At 42.5% G+C, this 24,432-nt stretch overlaps 1 protein-coding gene across 1 annotated transcript; it reads left to right on the top strand.

The window, feature by feature from the left end:
* Window positions 1-6,805: 6,805 nt before the first annotated feature.
* Window positions 6,806-19,811, top strand: MDK (midkine). Its single transcript, XM_075837020.1, has 5 exons — window positions 6,806-6,971; window positions 16,781-16,860; window positions 17,258-17,419; window positions 18,839-18,994; window positions 19,377-19,811. The coding sequence occupies exons 2-5, from the start codon at window positions 16,782-16,784 to the stop codon at window positions 19,400-19,402; spliced, it is 423 nt and encodes a 140-aa protein (XP_075693135.1). The 5' UTR covers window positions 6,806-6,971; window position 16,781; the 3' UTR covers window positions 19,403-19,811.
* The last annotated feature ends 4,621 nt before the right edge of the window (window positions 19,812-24,432 follow it).

Raw genomic sequence — 24,432 nt, 5'->3', positions numbered from 1 at the left:
AACCTTCAGTCTGATATATTTTGGCCAGGATTACGTCAACAGAGCACTTAATTGTCCAACCGTATACAATGTTGCCATCCAAACTTCTATACTGAACATTTCCAAATCATCCAAAACCATAGATATTAATATGGGGTTGGTCCCTTACTGCTGCCTTCACTTTTCTATAAGAACTTTCTACAAAATTTTGGAACATGCCTGCCTTTAAACTACAAGGACATAAGTAATGCTTGGCACTGATTTTGGATGAAAAGTCCTGGCTCACAGACGGAATTCCAATTTTGGAATTTGGTTGGGGATGAGATGAGGACTCCGTGTAGGTCATTCAAGATCTTACACTCTAAATTTTGTCAACCGTTATTTAAATATAATATGGACCATGCTAAAACTGGAAAATGTCTTCCCGAAACGTCTTCGATCTACAATGGAAATAAGAGTTCCAGATCATGAAATACAGCCCCATACCGTAATTACTCTTCCAACTCACACTATACAATGGGTAGGAAGCATTCTCCTGGCTTCATGCAAATATAGATTCATCCATAAGACCCGGTGCTAGGTGACGAAGCATGATTTATAACTCAAGAGAATGCAATTCCAGTGCTTCACATTTCAATGGTGGTTTGGCCGCGGACTGTGTCCATGGTCATCTCACGGCTGTTACTCCTGGTGAACAATTCTTGTGTTGATGCTACTTCAACTGGTAGTCTGGAATCCGCTAGTCATGCTTTTGAGGACTTTTCTATGTCCAAGCGCTTTAGCATCCGATGATGCCGTTCTGGAAGCTCGTTTGACCTACTGCTTCTTACTTCAACTAATGTTGATACAAGGCATTTCCATCCTAAGCCAAGTGCATCCAATGGGATATGGCAACCTGACTTATTGGAAAGGGGGTGTCCTATGACTGTGCCATTTGAGCCCCTCAGTATGACTCATTCAGCATACTGAATGGAGACTATATACTTGAGGTTGCCTTCTTTGGATATCACCCCAATTTACCCTTTTTGCCTTTGTTTTTTCTTTTGAAGATTTAATTACAAAACAGATTAAACACAAGTACACAACCAGACGAGCATTCAGTATAAAAACAAGGTTTGCCTTTCAATGATGTCGGTGACTAGAAATGCAAATTTTCTGATGAGGAAAATACAATTGTAAGTTCTGCATATGTTTACAACTATCACTTTGCAATTTGCATATCGGCAAGGGCTGCAATTTTCTCACCAGGAATACGTTCAAATTAAGACAATCATGGCTATGAATAGAGAGCTGCTCATTAGACTGCATGCGTGGTCAGTCCTTCTTTAAAGGTTCATTGATTGTCATTTTTGGGAACTACATTTAGCAGTTCCCTTTTTAAGAGCACCTGTCCTCATGTGCAGCCATTTTGTGGTTCTGATGTTCATAGGACTGTAGACTTCTGATGTCACTAACAGCTAGTGACATCACTGAAATTGACAGAAGTAGAAAGCAGTCGGTGTGGTGTAAAAGGTAAACTTTTATGCTGTGTATAAGCTGCTTTAGGTTATGTTCAGATGACAGACGAGAATGACGCTCTGACTTCTGCAAATTTCTGTTTCATCTGTGGTGGATACGCACACAAATTGGCCCCTTTCAATGGGTCTTACTGTGGCTACCTGATGTGGTTTTTGCATCAAGAAGTAACATGTCTCTTTTTTTTTTTTTCCCCCCGCAATGCGGATTTTCAAATTGCTACAATGTGTGGCACAATTCATGCAGAATCCGCCTGCAAATTCCATTGCGTGCACATACCATGACATGGCCATATTCACATTCACTTACCACTTTGGGCCGGCGCAAATATGTTTGAATCCAGAGCCGGCCTTAGCGGTTGCAACCCATGTGATCGCACAGGGCGCATCAGTCACCTCGGCTGTAGGGGGTGCCACGGGCACCTAAGGCATGAATGGTGCTCTTATTTATGTAGCTCTATTTTGAACCATTTATGGAACTGATATTTGGGCACCATACTCTATGGTGCATATAATTAGGCACTGTATCATATGGTAGTTTGTACAATGCATGACACAAAACCATAGCGGGGGGGGGGGGGGGTGCAAACAGAATGTACCGCACCAGGACCCAATGTAAAGCTTGCTATGTTTAGATCTCCTTGCTTCTGTAGAAACTCATGGTCTCACTTACTATACAGACTAAGGACTGATGTGAAGCATCAGAAATTCCGGACCTCACAACCAAGTGCGGAAAATGCCAACAAGTCCCCAGTGGTATAGCACCGATTTTTACATATATATATATATATATATATATATATATATATATATAGAAAGACGTAGGTGTTTGAGAGAGCCTGGTGCTACCAGGGATCGTGTGTTCTGCAGGAAGCTATAATATTAGCACACCCTGGCCCCTGGTTAATGTAAGGACTGGTGTATATGACAATCTGTGTACATAAGATAAACCAACCCTTCTCACAGCGTAGAACTTAAAGAGCCTTACGTCACTTTACCACCTTTTGTTTTTTTTACAAGACCGTGGTGCGCCGGACACAACATATGAATTTTCTACTGTTGCAAAACCGTCAATTCAATAACCAATGACTCAATCTTTGTGTAGGCCGTGTCTATGTTTTATTGTTTTCTCTGAAATGTAATTCCCACGAATATTATGTAACAACGCTATAATACACTCATATTGCTGCTGTTTAAAGTGCATGCTCTTCAGACGAGAGGCTGAAATCAGAACTTCGAACTCATAACTGGACAGAAGCAAGACATTTTACAGCCTGCAGCAGGAGAAGGGTTAAGCCTGGGGCCTGGAGTAACATCCTGCAGTAACACATTACTCACAGCTCAACACTCAGTCGCCAGGGACTGAATCAGGCTGCTCCAGGTCAAGAGAGGGACCCCCCCCCCCAAACTTCATCCGCTGCTCCGCATCTCCTATTGGAGTAGGGACTGTAATAGGATACAAGCTCTCTCCCCCTCTCTCTTCTGTTTCTCAAAGCACAAAGGTTTAACTGCAGGGGAGAGAGAGCTGTTTGTAAACCACTCAAGATGCAGTTCATTAAAAGAGTTTGGGGAGGGGGGTAGAGAATGGGCAAGCCATCAAGTCTGAAATAAAGCTGGTCTTCGTGCCCCCTCCCCCAGCACACTCCTGTACCAGCTTCACCGAAATGCTCGGATGAGAAAAGTTTACTGGCCACGAAAGTCATTGATATATTCTCTGCGCTCTAATCAATCCATAGTCGGAAAGTGAGACGCAGAGATCCTCAACCAGAGCTGACCACCATCTTTAGGCTCCACAACTAGAGCTGAAATGGTCAAATTTGACAGGTCAATAACTTTTAGTCAGATTTCACAAATTTAGCGTGTGCCTCGAGTTTTGAAGCACCTGAGAGCTCATATACCAAAGGGGAAAACACCCCAGTGAAAAACAACGTTTCCTATTGTAATAATTCATTAGCGAGAGTGAATTTAAAGGGGTTGTCCACTACTGGACAACTGACGACTTATCCATCGGATAGGTCATCAGTACACGATCTGTGGGGGTCCGACACCTGGACCCCGCACCGTTAATCCGCTCCAGCTGCCTCTAAGCACCGGACGTACATGCTGGAAGCAGTTGTCTCAGGCCACTGAATAGCGGCGAGCTGCTGTACTGCAGCTCTGCTCCTATTCAAGTGAATAGGAGCCGAGCTGCAGTTCGGCAGCATGGCCGCTATGCTATGCACGGAGCCAACTGCTTCCGGCTCCGTACATAATATAATGGGCCATAACATACTATGCAACTATGTAACATCCGGTGCCCAGAGATAGGTGAAGCGGCTTAACGGTGCGGGGTCCGGGTGTCGGAACCGCACCAATGATATACTGATGACCAATCCAGTAGATAGGTCATCACTTGTTCAGTAGTGGACAACCCCTTTAAGGTCTTTTTACGCGGCCCTGCATGGGCCAGGAATACGAGCACCGATTGACGAGTCGTCTTGTCGATCGGCACTCGTTTGCTCCTTTCACAAGAAGCTAAAATCGGTAATGTATGGAGATGAGCGATCGTTACTACGATTGTTTGTCCCCATACATTTCCATCATGTCCACAGCACATCTCCGTTTACACAGGGAGATGTGCTGCCGACTACCGACCAGTTTATTGCCCGCATAGATGAGCCCATCAGCCAATAATCGAGCGTTTGCCTGATCAAAAGCGCCTTTCGGGCTGTCTAGCAATATGGTTTACCACATTGGTTTTCTTATGCTGACACCACATCAAAGTTTTCACCATATATATATATATATTTGTTGTTCTTTTTATAGCGTTGACATGTTTTTAGTCTAAAACAAAGTTACGCTACATCACTGGGGACCTGTTGCCATCTTGTACCATAACTGACTGATAGATGCAGTTCACAGTTTTTGGTCCCGTACCTATTTCCAGGATGGGTCACCCAACCCTTTGTCCCTTCTGGTGAGGTTGCCTCGCATGTGGAGAATAAATGGAGAGGTGGCCACGCATGCAGATCTCTTTATCGACTTTCATGGGAGTTATGGAAACAACCAAGCAAACTTGCTCGGCTGTTAACGTAACTCTCACAGAACAGAATAGTAACTTACACAATTGTCCTACACCTGTCTTGGAAAATCAAAAAACAATTTACAGGCTGGGGTCCCACTGCAGGATCATTGCTGCTTCAGCCCCATGACTGTGTAGGGGACCAAAAGGCCTGGAAGGACATTGTTGCAATGCATCATGGTCCATATGAAAATTGTATGTAGCAGCTTTTAATTTTAAAAGCATGAAGTTTAGAAGCCACATGATGTTCATGCTTATGATGTAATTCCACAATAATTCTGCGTAAACAGGGCAACGATCAGCCGATGAATGAGCAAACGCCCGCTCATGGACTGATTGTATTGTTTATTCAGCATTAAATATTATCTTTGTCGGCAGCACATCTCCCTGTGTAAACAAAGAGACGTGCTACCAACATGACTCGTCCCCATACATAGCTCCTTGTCATACATTGCTAAAAGGAACAAATGAGCGCCGATCAACGAGCTGTCTCGTTGATTGGCGCTCGTCTACACGGCCCCCTTAGCGGTCATATGTTGTATTCCCGGCATGATGCCAGAAATACAATTAGTCACCACTGAGCCCTCTGATTGGCTGCAAGCTTCGCTAACTAGAGTGACCAAAGAAACTATAGAAAGGAGGAGACTGGGACCATCTAATTACAGTCCCCATATTATTAAAAAAGGGTTATTCCTATCCCCATTAAATAATGCCATCAATTAGTTAGTGATAGCACATCTAAAACGTCTTTCTATCTTAGTCGTTTCTAGAACCGACCTATATATAACATAAAAGTTAACAGTAAAAACACCTTTAAGACTTAATAAACAAAAAGGTGAACCGAAGAATTACCAGACACAATATTTGTTTTCATGGTCGATTGACCACCGTAAATCAAGCCGGAAGGCTAGATTCAGGGCTGGCTCCAGGTGCATGTGGACCCTTATAGAGCATGTTCACCTTGATCTTTATGTGCCAAGTGGGCCCCACGCCAGATTGTTTTGGGCCAAGTGGGTACTGGCATTTTTAAATTTCTGTTTCTCCTCTGAGACACAGAAGAATGAGCTTTCCATTGATAAGGTATTATTTTTTTCCTCTCAGCAAGCCACTTCAGGGTAAATATCGTACTGCATGATGCCCATTGAAATCTATAGGACACCATGTCATACATGGTCAGATCAGGAACCCTTTTTACTTATTGCTCTGAACCATGGAGCGGGGTCCAAAGCAGGAGACTCCCATCTATGACATCGATATGACCTTATTGGGTATATGGACAGGAGTTGTTTTCAGGCTGCTGTAGAGGGTGCAGAGATAGACGCTGTACCCAGGCCCTGGTACCTAAGGGGGCCTAAAGGTCTCTTTTCCAAATAAGAAGACACTAGTATCATAAATGGCCAATGGTAGGTGGGGGGCTTGTTACAGATTTTGCAATGGGCCCAGGAGCTTCAACTTATACCTATGGACAACAACGTTAACCCAGCCATACATGAAGAAACACCTATGGTCCCACAAACCACCGCCATTTGGTCAATTGACATCTCCCTAGTTTCCAACTTCGTTTTTAGTGCAATATTCAAAGCAATATTTCCCACCCGCTGTCCAATTCTTGGCCTGATTTTTGCACCAGTCTAAAATATTCGAAAGACTCTTCATGATGATTTTTTCCAATTCCCAACAGTCAAAACAGATATTTGGTTTGCCAAAAAGCTGGAAAATCCTTTTTACAACAGATTACTTGAGTCAAAGCAATGGTATGCATTAAGTATGATGTGCCCCTGTGGCAGTATTTGGGGTTAGACTGGTTTCACGCATTCATAGTATGATCACATTTTTGTGACACCTGGACCAACGACTCTACTGAACCAAACTTCTCGGTGATCTAAGTTCAGTTTTCAGAACACCTTGGTGTTTGAGTATTGAGGTTGTAATGCAACATTACAGATGTCTAAAACTGGCCTCAGTCTGTAGCTTCTTCACCCTGCGGGCAAAAGGTTAAACCTCGATAACCCCAATGTCCTCCGTTATTGAGAAAGGTGCCTACAAGTGTGACACGTTCCAGCACATAGCAGCTAATGTCTTCAAGGTATAGAGCCAGATCCTCTGATTTGTAGAGTCCAGATTTGGCACAGCTGGCTAATGGGAAATGGCTAGTATAGCCCACCCCTCCCCTTCCACCACCCCCTCCTCCCCTTTTCTTTATACTTTGGGGGAGGGTTGGAGCTGGGCAGAGTTTGGGAAAACTCCCTACTGGTGTCAGCTGAGCAGATAATTGAAAGGTTTCTGTCCGACTAGCTGAAACTAGTTGGGAAACACAAAGGAAGAGATAAGAACGCAGTGCTCTCTGCTGCTTGTACTACTACTCCACACATACTCACAACTAGGACCAGGAGGCAAAGACTAGAGCCGGGGCACAGGTAAGAATTACAGGTACTTCTGTCCTACACAACAGAGGAACCTGGGAGGGGTGCAGAAAGTTTGGAGAAGTTTAGAAGCCCAGTAGATGTTCAGGGCTCTAGCTCTAGAAGAATATTTTTTCCTACATGTATACCATCAGTGAAAGGTTTGTAGGTGCTTCATTTTTATAGGGCCAATATACTCTGCCGTGGATCAAATATTGAATAAACCATCTACTAACGATCAAACAGAAGGACGTTGCCTCTTAGAACTTAAAATCTAAAGGGATCAATGCCTCCGGAGATGAATGTATTTGTATGCAACTAGCCTGAACAAGATGCTTCCTCCAGGACAACCTTCTTTCTTTAGAGCCACTTATTCAAGGTCACTAGGGTCTTGACCCCAAACCTTATCCATCAAATTGCTGGAGGAGGTTAGTGGAGTAGTTAAGAGTTGAGTTATAGGGAGTGTTGTTGTGAGGGTCAAGGGGTATTAAGGTAAGGAGGGCAAGATAAAGTATATAATAAACCGTTCAAGGATGCTGGGATGTGTAGGAACTTTCTAGAAGAGCTGGTACCATGGAGAAGAATAAAATTATGTAAAGTTCTTTGTTTGGTAGAACACGTTCTAGATGTCCCTCATACCCGTCTTCCCCCTTAAAGGCCCCTTGGCATCGTTTAAATGACAAAAGCAGCTGTATAAATCATAAATCAGTATGATCTTTCCTATGCAAAAGATTGCAAGCCAACTAGGGGACAATAACTTTCTTTATTCTGGTACCTACAAAAAAATGGTCCCTTAAATTCCACCCACTTTATCCAAAGAACACCCCGGGGAGTATGAAAATACGTTCACTCTACGTAGAGAAGAACAACGACCCAGGGTGTTACCTACTGAATCAACGTATTGCATAGAAATTTACGTTCAAAAATGTACTTACAAAAAGTTACATTTTTTATTGTTTTTTTTGTTTACATTTTGTTTACATTCTTTTCTGTCTGATACTAATTACCCTTTTACACAGCAATGGCCGATAGAAAATGCAGTGCTGGCGATTACTTATCTAGGAGGTCTTAGGGCAAGACTAAGAAGGTAGAACAAATACATAAAGAAAGTATATTAGTAAAGTAAATTGGAGGAAAAATTAGATTGTGGGCCATACTGGGGACAGGGTCTGATTACAATTTGTATGCAGCGCCACAGAATACGTTGGCACCACATGAATCATGGGTAATAGGGATTAAGTTGTGCCTGGAAGAGAACAATTTTGAGTGGAAATTTTTGTTTCTTTTTGTTCCCTACATTATAAAAACGTCATGCATAGGGTGACAAGTGCCCCAAATCAATTTGGCTTCGAAATATCATTACGCAAATCTTCACCTTCTCCAAGTTCCCCAGCCTCTTACGTATTCACCGCCCCCCCCCCCCCCCCACTTGTTAACCTCAATGGCTCTTCCCCACTCCATTAAACTCCATTAAACTCTCTCATGTGGCTTCTCAAATATTTATGCAGCTTTTAATATGCTGCATTTGACCGACATCCAAAAGCTCTCGACCTGTGGATTCCCTAACGAGCGAGAGCCCCTATCCGCGATCCAGTTAAAGTTAATTGGGCAATTAATGCGTAATCCTGAATTTGGAGACGTTAACATGACATAAAATGCTTGTCTTGATCCTGTGTGTGTTTTAAATCCACAGAAGTTGTGGCTCTCGGCCAATGCTAACATTAGATTATTGACTTTAAGGAGAAAAAAAGCGAGCCGGGGATTGAGACCATTTTAAGAGGTTAATTACAAAAACCTTAACTGCTTTGTTTCCTAGGGGTGCAGTTGTTCAAATTGTAATATAGATATGATAGATAGATAGATAGATAGATAGATAGATAGATAGATAGATAGATAGATAGATAGATAGATAGATAGATAGATAGATAGATAGATAGATAGATAGATAGATAGATAGATAGATCTGAAGAACCAGCCAAATATCTGACTTCATCATCATATCAGAATTTTGCTTTTCATTTGGGTGGTTTGTGACTTTTGACTCACCCTTGTATATTGACAGTTAATATTATTAATATGTAACATCATTACGCAACATTTATCCAATTTTACCTTGATATTTGATTGCTAATTGCTCCTTAAAATAAAATTAATGGTGTTGACTGCTTTGGATAGTCCCTCTTTGTTAGGATCCCCGAAATTAAGATGATCACGGAATGTCCCTTTGCTGGGACCCCCCCCCCCCTTAGTGATCTGCTGTAATATGTGGGGGAATCTGGCAGCAAGTTTTCATTTCAATTTCCCTGCAGTGCCACCAGAGGTGAAATAAAGTATTACACGTGGCCATTAAATCAGTGGGCTTTCCACATAATGCACGGACGTGGCGGATTGAAAACTGAAAGCATTAATTTGTTTTGTTGCTATGGAAAGTTCCTTTATTTTTTCCTTTGCTTTAGTATTTTGCCACCAATCAGATTACAACTGTCATTTTGAAAAATATTAGTTGCCATTAGAAACCCCACTATCTCCTTTTTATTTTTTGTATATGGCCACTATTATACGCTATTTTCTAAAAAAAAAAAATTGATAGATTTCTGATGAACTTTTGTACCTACAGTATATAATGTAATGATTATTCATAGACTAGATTCTAACAAGCAATTTATAAAAACTCATATATATATATATAGTAAATCTATGCTTTAAATGCTTAGTAGTCATCGCCCTAGTACAGTAAATCGACATAGACCAGTGGTCTCCAACCTGTGTCTCTCCAGTTGTTTTGAAACTACAACTCCCAGCATGCCCTGACAGCCTGCACAGTAGCTGGAAGTTGGATACCACTGTCATAGAGTTTCATCCCACTGTGTTGATAAACTGGCCTAGAATTTAAAGAGCACCCCCGCCTCTTTAAAAAAGTTCTTAAAGGGATTGTCTGCTTGAAAAATCCCTTTTGGCTAGAAGGGTCCCCTGCTGAGAACCCCATTGATCAGCTGTAATCTGTGGAGGACCCCTGCAGTAGGTGTTCAATTTTGCTGTAGCGCCACAGGGTAAATTAAGTTGAAATCTTTGGGTTGTCCGATAATATATGGACATGGTTGGTCCTTTAGTGGAAGAGACACTCTTTGTAGCTGCTTTCCACTCAGGTTAACAAATGAAGGTCCTGAACCCCCATCTATTATGTCGGAATTTCAATATGGTTCTTCTAAACCAGACAACCTCTTTAAGTCTTCTTCTTCTGTTAAATTCTCTTTACTGTTTTGGCTATATCTGTTTTTGAGAAAGTTGATTGACGACCAATATGGTTGGTCACGGGTCATCACCGGGCTTTATAGAATAGGTTTTTAACAGCTTGACAGAAGAGGACAACTCAAGAACTTTTATGTAGGTACTGGTGAGTTGTTATTTTTGGGTAGACATTCTTTCAGGTCTTTTGACTCCTTGAAGAGTCTCTTTGTAGAGTTTAGTGATGGACACAGCTGGGACCTCATGGAACAGAAGTTCATGGCAGGTGACTGTGTTTATCTAATTCTAAATTTACTTTTGTGACTAAAGCTGGACCTAGACATCAGGGGGACAACTGAAGAACAATTGTCCTGCCAACAGCTATTGCGGCCGGCTCCACCATTAATATGCACAAAAATGTCGTTTTTATACAACAGGAAGACATATCTGTGACTGCTTATCTCCCCGGGAAACCAAAGCATCAAACAGGTTAAAACTAACCTGACATTGTTGTGTACCCTGACAGCGGATGTTGTTCCTTAAGGCCCTATTACACGGGCCGATTTTGGCCGGTTCAGTGAGCGCCGATCAACGAGACATCTCGTTGATCGGCGCTCGTTTGCTCCTGTCACATGGAGCTATGGATGGGGTCGAGCGTCCGTTACTCCAATCGCTCCTCCTCATACATTATTGTCATGTCGGCAGCTCGTCTGTTTACACAGGGAGATGCGCTGCCGACAACGATAATCTTTAACTTTTTTAAAACGATACGATCAGCAGATGAACGAGCGTTTTCTCGTTCATCTGCTGATCGCTGCCCTGTTTACACAGGGCAATAATCGGCAACGAGCGTTATATGAATGATCGTTTGCCTGATAATTGCCCAGTGTAAAACCCCCTTGAGACTATGTTATTGGTGGATTCTGCCATGATCAGTGGGATCTGCAGAGAAAGTCTGACGCCTATGGTCAGCCTCTAGTAATGTAAAAGAGAAGTAACATACAATCTTGTTAGGCTGGTTTAGGTTTTTAGTCTATAGGGACACATTGAAGAAAAAAGGCCATATATGAGCTATCTAGTCAAATCACAAAAAGTTTCGGGGATAGGAGTAATCCATTTCATGATAGGCAATGGTTGGCTTGATGGTTCTCCAAATCCTATGTTATGCACAATAGGTTCACATATGTCAGTTCAAACATTGGGAGTTCCTGGAAAATAGTTTAAAAGAAGTGTTGACATCTATAGATACTTCATTGATATGTTGGAGAGGGAATTATGATACTGACTTAGGCACACATTGTGGTTTATGATTTTCCAAAATATCTTTGGTGGACTTGTGGAAATGTATCTATTTGTGTGGACAGATGTGTCTGATTGCACAGATCCCAGCCTAGGGTGTAACTATAGGGGGTGCAGTGGTTACAGTCACACCTGGTGGTCTAAGGACCCCAACAGTATTATACAAGCACATGGTAGGTGGTGGCCCTGTTATAGGTTTTGAATTGGGGTCCAGGAGCTTCAAGTTTTGCTGCTGAAGTCAACCATTCAGGGTCATGGAGTTTCTTAGGCCCAACAGAGGAAATGATTCTGAGGACCACCCTCCTGATATAACACAGGGCATATCATCAATAAGGTCTAATAGATTATTTGTGAATTAGTCGACTACACTATTGTTTCCGTTCATGGGTTCTTCTGATGGAAAGGTCTAACAGAACCCATGAACGGAAGGCCAATGCTGACGTAAACAAGGCTTAAGGGATAGCAGCACATCTTGTCTTAAAGGGGTTTTCCTCTACCGGACAACTGATGACCTATCCACTTAATAAGTCATCAGTATATGATCAATGTGTGTCCGATACCTGGACCCCGCACCGATCGGCTGCTCCGGCTGCCTGTGGGCACTGGATGTCATTGCACACTATGCGGTGTACGGAGCCGGAAGCAGTTAGCTCCGTACATTGCTTAGTGGCTGTTCTGTAGAACTGCAGCTCTGCTCCTATTCACTTAAATAGTACTGCAGCTCGGCTGCTATTCCGTGACCGGAGCCATCTGCTTCCGGCATGGACGTCCAGTGCACGGAGGCAGCTAGAGCAGCTGATCAACGCGGGGTCCGGGGGTCGGACTCGCACTGATCTTATACTGATGACCCATCCGGCGGATAAGTCATCAGTTGTCCGGTAGTGGATAACCCTTTTAACATTTTTGCTGTCTTCCTGATGGTTCTCCACCCTAAGGCCTTGTTCACACAGTGCAGATTTTGCATGTATTTTTTTTTGGCCAAAGCCAGGAACGAAACCTAGGCGTTAGAGGTCCGCTCTACTGGATCCAATTTAGATTTTGGGTTAAAAAAATGCACGTACAATCTGCAGAAAATCTGCACTGACTGAACCTGTGTGAAGGCCTTACAACAGTTTTGTGTATGACCATCTGTTAATCCAGAATATTTGATACATGCCAAGTCCGAATGACGCCAGACTAAAGGAATTTTACTGTATTATGTTATATATAAAACTATAAGGGTATGTTCACAAGGTCTATTTTCGTCCGTTTTTCGGGCTGTAAATGCCCGAAAAACAGCCGAAAAATCATAAGCAGAACGCCTCCAAACATCTGCCCATTGATTTCAATGGGAAAAACGGCGTTCCGTTGGGCTGTTTTTTTACGCGGCCATTTTGAAAAACGGCGAAAATCGTGAGTGGCTTAAAAAACGTCTGAAAATCAAGAGCTGTTTTCCCTTGAAAACAGCTCCGAATTTTCAGAGGTTTTTTGCTAAGCGTGTGAACATACTATACTGCACTTTATCAGAAGTCACCAGCATACAGTGTGTGATATTAGGATACTTATCCGCATGCATTACATACAGATGTAGTTGAGTCGAGTTTCTAATTTGGCACAATGTGCCCTGATATTATTGTGTATTATATGTGGGTTCCTGTCATGTTTAGGCCTTATTCACACGAGCGTGTCTGATTTATGTCTGCAAAAAACTGCCCAGTTTCTTGCAATGACATACGTTCCATGAAATAAAACGGATGTGTGAATAGCCCTATTAAATCGTATGGGTCAGTGAGCTGTCCGTTGTTAAAATGGACAGAATATGGGCGAGAAATACACAAAAAATGGCCAATTCAGCTCTACTTTATCCACATTTGCTTTGGATATATATTTAATGCTAAATTATAGTATAGTTATGATGTAGATGTGTTAAAATACACGGATGTAATGTGAGTTGAGTTTTACATAGTGTTGAATGTAAACATGTTTTATTAGATTACCTAAATCTAAATAACCGATTCAGCTCTGCTGCATCTGTGTGTTGGTTGGAGAGAGTCATCTGTTTTTTCACCCTCATGTCTTAGTTTGTTATTATATTTCCCTTTGTGCTATTTTATTGCTGTATAGCACCCGGATTAAGACATTGTGTGCACATGACTGGCTGTAGTGTGAATTGCAGATTTTCTGGTCTCTCTAAACACCAGTAAATGCCCCAGATGGGAATTTTCCCCCTGGGGAGAGCACCATGCTGGGTCCTGTGGCTGGAATGTGCCTGAGGCTATTAGTCCAACATTGTATGGGGCATAGAACAGTCTACACGCAACAGATGTCAGCGGAAACTGGACTACGATGCTGTAAAACAAGGGAGGGGTTGTGTTTGAACTTTTTATGGTTTGTTCGTTTAATTTGTGATATCTGATCATCGAGAGTATTATGTATGAGACGTCATGTAATGCCAAAGGGTCCCACGAGGAATTTATTCTGCAAACTCTGAACATTTTCAGAATATAATAATTTATTTAGATGAATATTTGTATGAGAAAGCATAGCCTGCAGTGTTAGTCTGTCTTTTCGTAACTCCCATAGACTTTAGTGGCGAGAAATGAACACAACGGTGACCACCTCTCCGCTGTTGCGGCTGGCGACCACTTTGCATCGCCATGGGACCCCCATTCTGCCATGACGTGTCCTTAGGATAGCATATCAATGTGTGATCAGTGGGGTTCCCACCTCGCCACCTTCACTGATCAGAAGAATGAAAGGGCAACGACGCTCGCTGTAGCCCCACGAGGCATTTATTACAGTACCTGACGCTGCTACATTTATATACCTGACTACGGTACCGCAGCTCAGCCCTTTTTAGAGCCCTCTTGGGGCTGAGCTGCAGTATCAGACACAAAGACAAGGACATGTGTGTGTTTATGTGTCAGTACCCGAGTGAAGGAGTAGTGCTCCGAGTGGCGCTGCTCCTTCATTCTGCTGATCGATGGGTCCTGGGTGTGGGGCCTGATCGCACTAAGGAAAAGTTATCAATGTAAAATACGTACAAAACCCTTTGGATAGGTACCTATTGATGTGCCATGCTCACTCGGCTGTTTCTGTGTCTCCTATAGTCATTAACGGGACTTAACTGCACATGTATGGCCACCTCGTCCCTGGAAACTGGTCCTTAGTAGGTACCAGCTGACAATACAGCACAGATCAGACAGTTATGGCATATCCAATCAATTTGCCGTGTCATGGAAAACCCCTTTAAGGTTCATGGTGTATTAGATCCACTTTTTAAGGAGGTCCATGTTCTTCATTAAAATATTGACGTCTTATTAGATAAGATGTAGGAATAGAAATAATATGAAGTTAGGAACAAGATGAACTCTTTCTGGAGCAATATAGAAGATTCATTAGTACAAATCTACTGATCACGTCCCAAAGAGAGACATTTAAGAAGACCGAGTAGAGACGGCAGATGGAATTAGGTCAAAAGTAGGACCTGTCCATGCAAAAGAAGGCACTTCAGAGGAATGCCTCCCGGCTATAGATCTGGAAGGGTTTTCTTTAGATGGTAAACAATGATGGAGCTTTATAGACTATGCATACATAATAGGATACTTTAACCTGCTGTAGTAGCTTTAAATACCTCTCAGTGACGTATTGCATTCAGTGTCTGATGGAGAACAATAAGCCTCTGTTGTAAGTAGAGAGTCTTTGGTCAGCCATGAAGTAGAAGGAAAGTGTTCCTTAGATGCTAAATCTTCTTTGTTCATTGTACACAAGTGAATGGCAGGAACAAGACTGTGATGGCTTCCTGGTCCATGACATTAATAGACATTACAAGTGGTAGCGGGATTGGGTTTTTCCTACTTGGTCACTTCTTAACTTTAGAACTAGAAGTGTCTTGGAAATGTTAGGGTTAAATTAATATTCACTTCAATTCAAGTGGGTCGTCGTAAATGTAAATAAGGTTTTATGAATATTCGCCAAGGGTTGTGTCAAGTATTTAATAAAATGATAGACTGCAACGGGTTCGACTCATAAAATGGTTGCATCATGAGGATTAGTCACATATCAACACAAAGGGGAAATCCACTCAAAGAAATCAAATATATAATTGAAAAAAAGATGGAAAATTACAGTGGGAATTCCAGCTCAAGGACCCCCACAGTTATCTCAATTACCCCATCTGGATGGATAAAGCCAAGGTTCTAGGTAATGAGCTCAATATCCTTCGAAGGTTTTGGTTAGTTGAGATCACTAGAGAGTACTGCACCTCCTCAACCATGATTGACAAGCAATAGCATTTCTGATCAAAGGTGTACATGCTATAGAGGTAGCCCATGCAGCTGGTATGGTGCTAAAGGAGAGGTGGCTCAAGCTTAGGTTCTCCTTATACCCCTTTCTCACGGGTGTTGTGGACCATGGGGGCTCCCGACATTAGCAAGATAGAAAGAAACCAACCTTAGGGTCTTACCACTCTTTACTCATTGAATGATTGGAAAGAAGTCAACAAGTGCTAGACCCTCTTGCAAGGGGTAGTGGTAGCATGATCGAGAACAAAGAAGGGGCACTAATTTAAAATTTGACATGGGGCTCCCTCTTCTCTGTGGACACATCTATATCTAACACAGCACTGTGTCTCATATATCAGAGGCCTGTGTATGTTCATATTATACGGCATGGTCAGTAAGACACTGTAACTACTGACGGCCATGTCCCCCGAGATACCTGAGAAACCATAATCTAATGATAAAGGTCGCCATCCATGTGAAGTGGTGATAGCATGTATCAGTTAATAGATACTCAGATTATTTTGTTGGCCATAGACCAGGGAAATTTGCATTCAATACCATCTAGCATTCCAATATTTTTCAGTATTGGAACATTTGTTGATAATGGGGTGTACATGCAGAAAAAGCTGAAATAATGGGAAGAATGTTCCATGCACATTGTAAGTTAATAAAGGGGGTCCCCTATTTAGGACTCTCATCTATTAGCCAGAACAGAGAGCAGCTACAAAGGGTCCTCACTCTGAAGTACCACCACATTCATATAGTTCATGGACAGCCCATTGATTTTAATGGGCACTGTGCAATGCTTCATTTCCCCTATGGTGGCACTGCAGGGAAATTAAACACTTGCTGCTACAGCTGATCGCTGGAGATCTCAGTAGTAGGAAACCCAGTGATTAGCTTTTCTTCCAGTGAACCTTCTATCAATAAGGGATTGTTCAAAGTGGACAACCCATTCAATGACTAAAACTGAGAAAAATTTGACATGAATTCTAATCTTTATGTTCACTTAACTTTAGCTTATTTTTGCCCTCACAGGATGGACTTGCGAGCTTTGTTTGTCATTGTGCTGGTGGCAATTCTTGCTGTGAGTTCTCAGGCTGGTAAAAACAAAAAAGGTACAACTGTTATTATTACTCTCTACCCTTAATCCGCTTTATGTTACTTCTACACAACAGTCTTCAAATGTTATGTTTTCCCTTTAACCTAAAGGAGGACTCCACCCAAAAGTTATGTAAAAAAAACGATTTTGGTCAATTAAGTCACCAAGTCAAAATCTTGGGGACCACTTCTTTGTGGACAACTTGAGTATGTTTCTCCATTGTCCCATAGATTTTGACGTGAGGACTGAATTCACTAATAAATAAAAAAATGATGTAAGTTTTTACAGCTTTGTTGCTCTTTTACACACAAAAATACTGAAAGCTTAGATCACCCTTAACCAAAAAGTAGGAATTCTCTTTTAAGATTTCTACATACTCCTTTAGCCTTAAACATTTTGTTTTTCCTTAACAGACAAAGCTAAGAAGGTAGCATCTGACTGCGCAGAATGGAAGTGGGGTAGTTGTATCCCTAATAGCAAGGACTGTGGAGTAGGCACCCGGGATGGAACATGCCAAGAGGAGACACGCAAACTTAAGTGCAAGGTGCCCTGCAACTGGAAGAAACCATTTGGAGGTGAGAAAGATGTTTAGTCAGATCCATAATTTATATAGAAAAGTTCAAGAATGTCTACAAGTTCAGATGCTTAGTCATCGTAGGAAATACTTTACTAAAAGTCCATCTGTACCTTAAAGGGGAACATAGGGATGCATATTAAAACACTTTCACATCTCTATACAGATGCGTAACTTTAACTTCCTGGCCCCCAATGAAAAACCTGTAATCGGGTCCCCAACTGTCATGTGCCATTTATGTGACAGAGGAACCCCCTCAGGCAACAGGGCCTGGGTGCAACAGCTACTGTACCTAGGCACCCCCTATAGATACGCCGGTGTCTCTTTATTTTTCTACGCAGGTACAAATGTACCATCTATAGACCTTATTCTGGGATGGTCATGTGGATGAATGTAGGTGAAGAACTCTTTTCATCACCTCAACCATGAAATCGGGTTTGGAGTGTCCTCCAAATGTACAACAAAAAGGATCATCACTTCAATATCCAGGTTCCTTGCAGAAGCATCACTCTCCTCTTTGTCCCAATGAAAATATTTCCGACCCTCATCCCCCATCTACGTAGTCACTGGGATCATTGTGTGGAATAGAATTGTGATCCACATCAATGGACTTATCCAAAATCCTACTGTTTGTCAATAAAGATATCAACATTGATGTGGATAGTGATTTTAATCTACTTCAAGGTCCCTTATGATGCACTGACTGGTGGGAGCTTAGGAACCGAAGTGTTCATATTGGGACCAGAAGAGAATAGTACTTCTGCAAGAAGCCTTCAAGAGATGGAGTCTCGTAAATGGAGTTCTCCTTAAAAGAATCATAAAGCATATAGTCTTATATGACTTGGCTCTATTTTGAGGGCCTGTTCAGATCAGTGTTCGCTCTCCGTTGATGGGTTCCGTCTGAGCTTTCCGTTAGAGGAACCCATCAACGGAAAGGCAAATGGTAACCATAGCTTCCGTTGCCAATGGTTTCAGTTTGTCTCCGTTCTGTACGTTTTCAGTTTGTTTTTTTTACGGAATCAATAGCGCAGTCGACTGTGCTATTCTGTAAAAAAAACGGAAACCTTACGGAACGGAGACAAACGGAAACCATTAGCAACAGAAGCATTACCATTGAAATCAATGGTAATGCAAACAGAAACTATGGTTCTCTTTTGCCTTTCCGTTGATGGGTTCCTCTGATGGAAAGCTCAGAGGGAACCCAACAATGGAAAGCGAACGCTGATGTGAACACACCCCGATTGTGAATTTAGAGCAGAGACATACATTTTCATTGGTGCTGGATACATTTTTAAAGGAAGTGATCTAGAGCCTCATTTGGAACTCTACTAAAAAAAATGTAAGCAATATCTCAGATTCATATGTAATATAGACACATATGTTCAGGGTATCTTATCATTATGTGTCTGATATTCCACAGCTGACTGCAAATACAAGTTTGAGAACTGGGGTGAATGTAATGTTGAAACTGGAGTAAAGAGCCGTTCTGGAACCCTGAAGAAGGCTCTATACGATGCAGAGTGTGAGCAAACTGTGCAGGCCACCAAACCATGCTCCATCAAGACCAAAACCAAAGGTGAGCCATTCACGTCTCCTCAAGAGACAGATTATCATTTATTCAAAGGAGTAACTGCTCCAGGCCTTTAATGGTCTAGGTGGCCCAAGTGAAGACAAGAGCAGCGGAGGTCCAAAGCATGTTCTACTACTGTGGTCCACGATCTCAGGCAGGTCCTGATGGCCAATCCAAATGAATTGGCTGCATTTCTAAAATTGCTGTTCAACCTCTCCCTATATCATTGAGCATCGAAGTGTGTAAATGTGTCTCTGTGGTCATAGAGGAGAAGGTACTGGTGGAGTTGGCAGGTGATTGTTGTGTTGTAGTGTATGGTGGGAAAATGGCTCCATAAAGTTAATGCCCTGTACCATGGACACAAATAATATGTATTTTTTTTTCTTAGGCAAAAAAGGTAAAGGAAAGGACTAGAGCCGTGAGCGCCAGGCACCCCAAGAATGGTCCCATGGGTTCAGCACCCTCAAGAATAAAGGAATCTGCAGAAGTCCCTTAAAACCTGTCTCCAACATGCACTCTATCCTGACGTTCCCCTCCCCAATCCTCCCAATATTTCTATTTTTTAATCACTAATGTCTTTAGGAAGAAAGGAAAAGTGTAAAAAGAAAAGATTCTATCTCTCCTCTCACAAACTTAAACTGTCCCTCGAACCATCTTACAGTCCTGTCTGATTTCTGCCTGCATTGTCCCTCAAGTATATAAACAACAATCCCCTTCTCTCTATACGTACTGTACGTGGTTTCATATTTCTGTGTTTTTTAGGAAAATTCTTTTTTGTTTTTTACTTTTTTGTTTTTAAATAAATGTACAGTTTGAATTTGTAGATCCGTTTTGATGTTTTATTCATGTTTTAAGGAATATTAGAAGGTGATCATAAGCAAACAAATATAGTTCTGGTTCAATAACGGCAAACTAGTGCAAAGAGAGAATTCCTGTGTCATGCACCGCCCCCTCGGGCCCTGCTCTTGACAAAACACAATGTTTCAGTTTTCACCAGAGTGTTCCTTTAAAACAGAAATCAGTGGAATGACAGATGGAAAAAGCTGATGTCATTGACATCCATCAATTCGATTCACCACATCAATAGTCCTATTGACTTTAATGTTAATGTAACACATGGCATGAAGGTTTTGATGATGGACGTCCCTAAAGGAGGCCATACACTTAAAGGGGTTTTCCCATAATCAGTATATAAATATCTAATCAGTAGGGGTCCGACATCTGGGACCCTTGCCGATTACGAGAACAGGCTTACCTTGCAGTTCCTGGGAGCTCCATGGGAATGGAGTGGTAGTGCGCATGCTCCTCCACAGCTTCATTTATTTCTATGGGGCTGCCGAAGATAGCACTCGGCAGCCCCACAGAAATTAATCGAGCAGTAGCAGAGTATGCGCACTACCACTCCATTCCTATGGGGCTCCCAGGTAAGTCCGTTTTAGTGATCGGTGGGGGTCCCAGTGGTCGGAACCCCACTGATCAGATATTTATCACTTATCCTTTGGATTGGTAATAAATAATAATTACGGAAAAGCCCCTTTAAGATAGCTGTTCCACCCATCTCAAAAATAATGGAGAGGGTTGATGGGACCTATGCCTGATTCTTCTTTTCCCAACATCTGCCATTGGGGGAAAGTCAGGAGAACCCCCATACACATTAGATAGTTGGCCGATCTCACTGACATTGGCGTGTTTAGAGGGATGGACAAAAAATTGCTGATCACCAACTTTTAGGATCAGTTTTAATTCCATATATGACATGCGTGGCATCCTATAGGCAAGCACTCCATTGTGGCTTCAGGGAATTTGTTCAAAATCTTTAAGTTGTAGCCATAGTATAATGATCTTCATGCAGTGCCTGGTGCCTTATTTAATATGGTGATGTATACTTGGTGCCGTGTATGATATTGTGATCCTTATCTGGTCAAATGGCCAGAAACAAAGTTCCCATCCACACTAGTACACCAGTGTATAGCAGGTGACAAGTCAGAGATTTGTCATATCTGGCGCCGACGTGTGCTGACATAAATTCCTGTTAGGTAATGGCACACAATTACAGGTCAATTGAGTTAAGTTTTTTTAAATATTTAAAGGAGAATTCCTACATTTTACATACTTTTAATCTTTAAATATATTTGAGCAGAGTTTTTACAAATACTGGATAGGCATTACGTGTTTTCTTTTCTGCATTTATGTCCAAAGCTAAACTAAAAATTCTGAAGGTTTCCTTCAAAGTGCAGTGCATTGTGGGAGCTCAGAGACCAGAAGTTAAACAGTACCTGTCATTAAAAATCCCACTCCCTCCTTAGATATCTGTAGATGTAGTGCAGACAGAAATGTTGTTTGTAACCCGCATATTTTTGGCCTTTTGGTGGTAATTTCTGTAGATTTTCTCTCTATTATTGTGCTGAGTGGGTTGGCTCTTCCAGGTGCTGTGTGCTCTGACAAATCAGCTTCATCCCAGTCTCGCCCCTCCCCCACAAGCTCCCAAATATCCACAGAATGAATCTCAAGCACAGGCTAAGGCGGAGAGACTGCAGCATCATCCTCCTCCTCCCCCTCTGCTTTTCCATGTATCTTCGGCTACTCAAGAGTATCAGCAGTAAGAGGACTGTATACATTTACCGAGAGCCTGGAGGCAGGGAAACGGGGAAATATGGGCTGCCGAAAGGTGAGAAAAATGCCAGTCCCCCTAAAAAGTTATAGTACAAAGTTTCATATATTCACCACATTCATGAGTGTAGAGATTATATAAACCAGCGATACATAGCAAGTAGCAACCAGGAGAAGTTTTATTTTTACTTTAAATGTGACTGGTGAAAAAAACATAATGTAATTGAGAATCAGTAAAAAAATAAAACAGTTAAGTCCCTTGCCTGCCTGCAAAAAAACGCAGTGTGAACAGGGCCATACATAGGAAAATGATCGGCGAACCCTTGTTCATGATCATTGCCCTGTGTAAACAGGGCAGTGATCAGCCAGTGAAAGAGAAAACGCTCGTTTGTCGGCTGATCGGATCTTTCATGCGGCCCAAAAAATGGTTGCGGTGTAAACAACAAGATGCAAATGTATGGGTACAAATAATTGTATTAACGTTTGTTCGTCCCCATACGTTCTGATCATAGTTCAGTTTATATAGAGCAAACGAGCGTCGATCAAAATTCTGTATTGTCGATCGGCGCTCGCTTATCACCCGTGGATCATAGTAAAATCCTAGAGACACAAGGTTGCTTGCAAATTTTTTACATTGAGGTCGGATCATGGTAATCCTGAAATTTTATCACGATTTACTTGTGACACCGTGCCGCTATGGAGCTTTATCCTAATTCACATGAGAGCATTCATGCCGGTATTAGTTCTGGATTTGAAGGGTCCTGAATACGAATCCATGAAGCCATTCACTATACTTTTATATCTGCACTTCAAATATGGTTGTGTTCTGTCCATATTGGTACCATATTAATATATAGCAATAATATAATTATAATAGTCAATGGAGCCTGAAAAAAAATATCTGCTTCAAATTTTGATCTTTAGTTATATGATGATAGGCAATAGGAGAAAGTACACATGTGTGAATGAGGTCTTGTCCTGCCTGGGAGCGACCAATTGTCGAAAGAACCTGCAGTTTGGTCCTTGGTTCACTCCATTGTCCAGGGAAGTAACAAGAGGGCTGGCAGGGCATTTTCCCCGAGTGGAGGGGTCCAACAAACCACTATACTTTTACCAGGGTAATTAGATACAGGGTAAGGGATGTGAACTGAATCTTTGTCCTAGGTTAGGGAAAGTCTAGCTACAAAATTTTTCAGAAAGTCACAGATTATTAGGGGACACCACCAGTCCTGGCCACATGTTCTGCCATGATCAGTTATGGTTTAATATTTTGAGCCCACTGCCTACTGTATGTCACCTATAATGTTGCCCTATAGGAGGGTAAACTCAGAAAATCCACCTCTAATTTGGGAACACCAGGCAAGAGAAAGATTTAGTGGCAGACGCCCACAGGGACAAGATGACCAGATCAAACAGTCCCTTTCATCTGTCAGACATTTGTCTTTGTGACTCATCTCTGGCTATGTTAGGAACAAAGATATTCCTAGAATACTGGTGATTTAACACATATTTGGCCGAGCTTCTGTTGGAGCTTCAGACAAAACATCAGAATTATGTTAAAGCCACAAATATTTCCTGGATAGGGAACAGACCATATAACCTCAGCGGGATGCCTCTTGTAGAGTAATATATTGTTGTGAGGAGACTTAAAGTGCATCATCCAGATGATAGAATATTTCTCTTCTCTTAGGCTCCATGCACACGACCGTGCCTGTAATTACGACCCGAAAAAGTATAAAGTATGGGAGCACCGTCCTTAGATATACGGGAAGGTGTCGGTTGGCCATAGAAACGAACGGGCTCGTAATTACAGACTGTAATTACGGTACGAAATTACGGGTTATTTCAGTCGTGTGCATAGCGCCTTAGTCTGCACAGAAATTCTCTTGTCATTGGAGCAGCAGTTTGTGCTCCAGAGCTGTTATTCCTGCTGTCAACAGGTACAGGAAGACACACCCATTGTCATCTATTTTGAAGACTATGGAAAGTCGACACTCAGTAACACAACACACAGACTCTTCTGCATACATTCCTACTCTACAAGAATTCCCAGGAGACTCCTGAAAAAAAAAAGTTGGACTGATGGCGTTTTGGGGTGTGGTCTATGTTGAAAGGGCGTGGCATACGTATGCTCTCCACACATTATCAACAAGTAGTCAAGTATGCTCTTCTCTCGCTTCAGGCTCATCTGTGACTTCCATAGTTTTACTCTGGTGCCTTCTTTGCCTTCAAGGGGATGACACTGAAATAGGAAAGCCCACATGACAGTCCACATGCACTCTACAAGTTTGAGAGTAACACCACTATTTGAGGGGTTGTCCACTATTATAGAAGAGGCTGGACGCAGCTGCAGGCTTAAGGGAAGCCGACATGACCGTCCTGGTAGGGAAAGGGTTAATGTTACGAGGTCAGGGAAAGTTGAAGGAGCTGAAGGAGGGACGGGGAGGAGTTAAGGGGGGCGGGGGGGCCGTTACTGCGCTTCCCGCTGTTTCTCGGCATTGAGCCGGAAGCAGCGGGAGGAGTAACACACAGTAAGCAAAGCTCCCCGTTGCCCGGTTTTTTAGCAATGGCAGAGGCCCTGATTTTAGAGCGGCTGCGCGCCGCTGCTGTGCACCACGGTCCCGGATGGCTGGAGGAGACCGTGGCTGCATTAACGCGGATCCCGGACGCCGTTTCGCCACGTCGGGCACGGCGTTCGGGGTCTGTTGTAAGGGACAGGCTCCCCTCCCCCGGCCCCCCTACGAGCATGGCTATGGCGGCGGGGGGGGAGTCGGCAACAACCGCTCCTGCGCTGGGCAGGCAGAGAGCGGTGGCAGGGGTGACGGCGATGCAGG

The sequence above is a fragment of the Rhinoderma darwinii genome, chromosome 9 (genome assembly GCF_050947455.1).
Source record: "Rhinoderma darwinii isolate aRhiDar2 chromosome 9, aRhiDar2.hap1, whole genome shotgun sequence".
NCBI lineage: Eukaryota > Metazoa > Chordata > Amphibia > Anura > Rhinodermatidae > Rhinoderma > Rhinoderma darwinii.
The sequence above is the reverse complement of the archived record's forward strand: the minus strand, read 5'-3'. Positions and strand labels throughout refer to the sequence as shown.

What these genes read in the sequence shown, in the direction of transcription:
- MDK (XM_075837020.1), top strand. Translation starts at nt 16,782, where the DNA reads ATGGACTTGCGAGCTTTGTTTGTCATTGTGCTGGTGGCAATTCTTGCT. An exon ending in CTGGAAGAAACCATTTGGAG is followed by an intron (nt 17,420 to 18,838) that starts GTGAGAAAGATG and finishes GATATTCCACAG; the next exon opens with CTGACTGCAAATACAAGTTT. An exon ending in CATCAAGACCAAAACCAAAG is followed by an intron (nt 18,995 to 19,376) that starts GTGAGCCATTCA and finishes TTTTTTTCTTAG; the next exon opens with GCAAAAAAGGTAAAGGAAAG.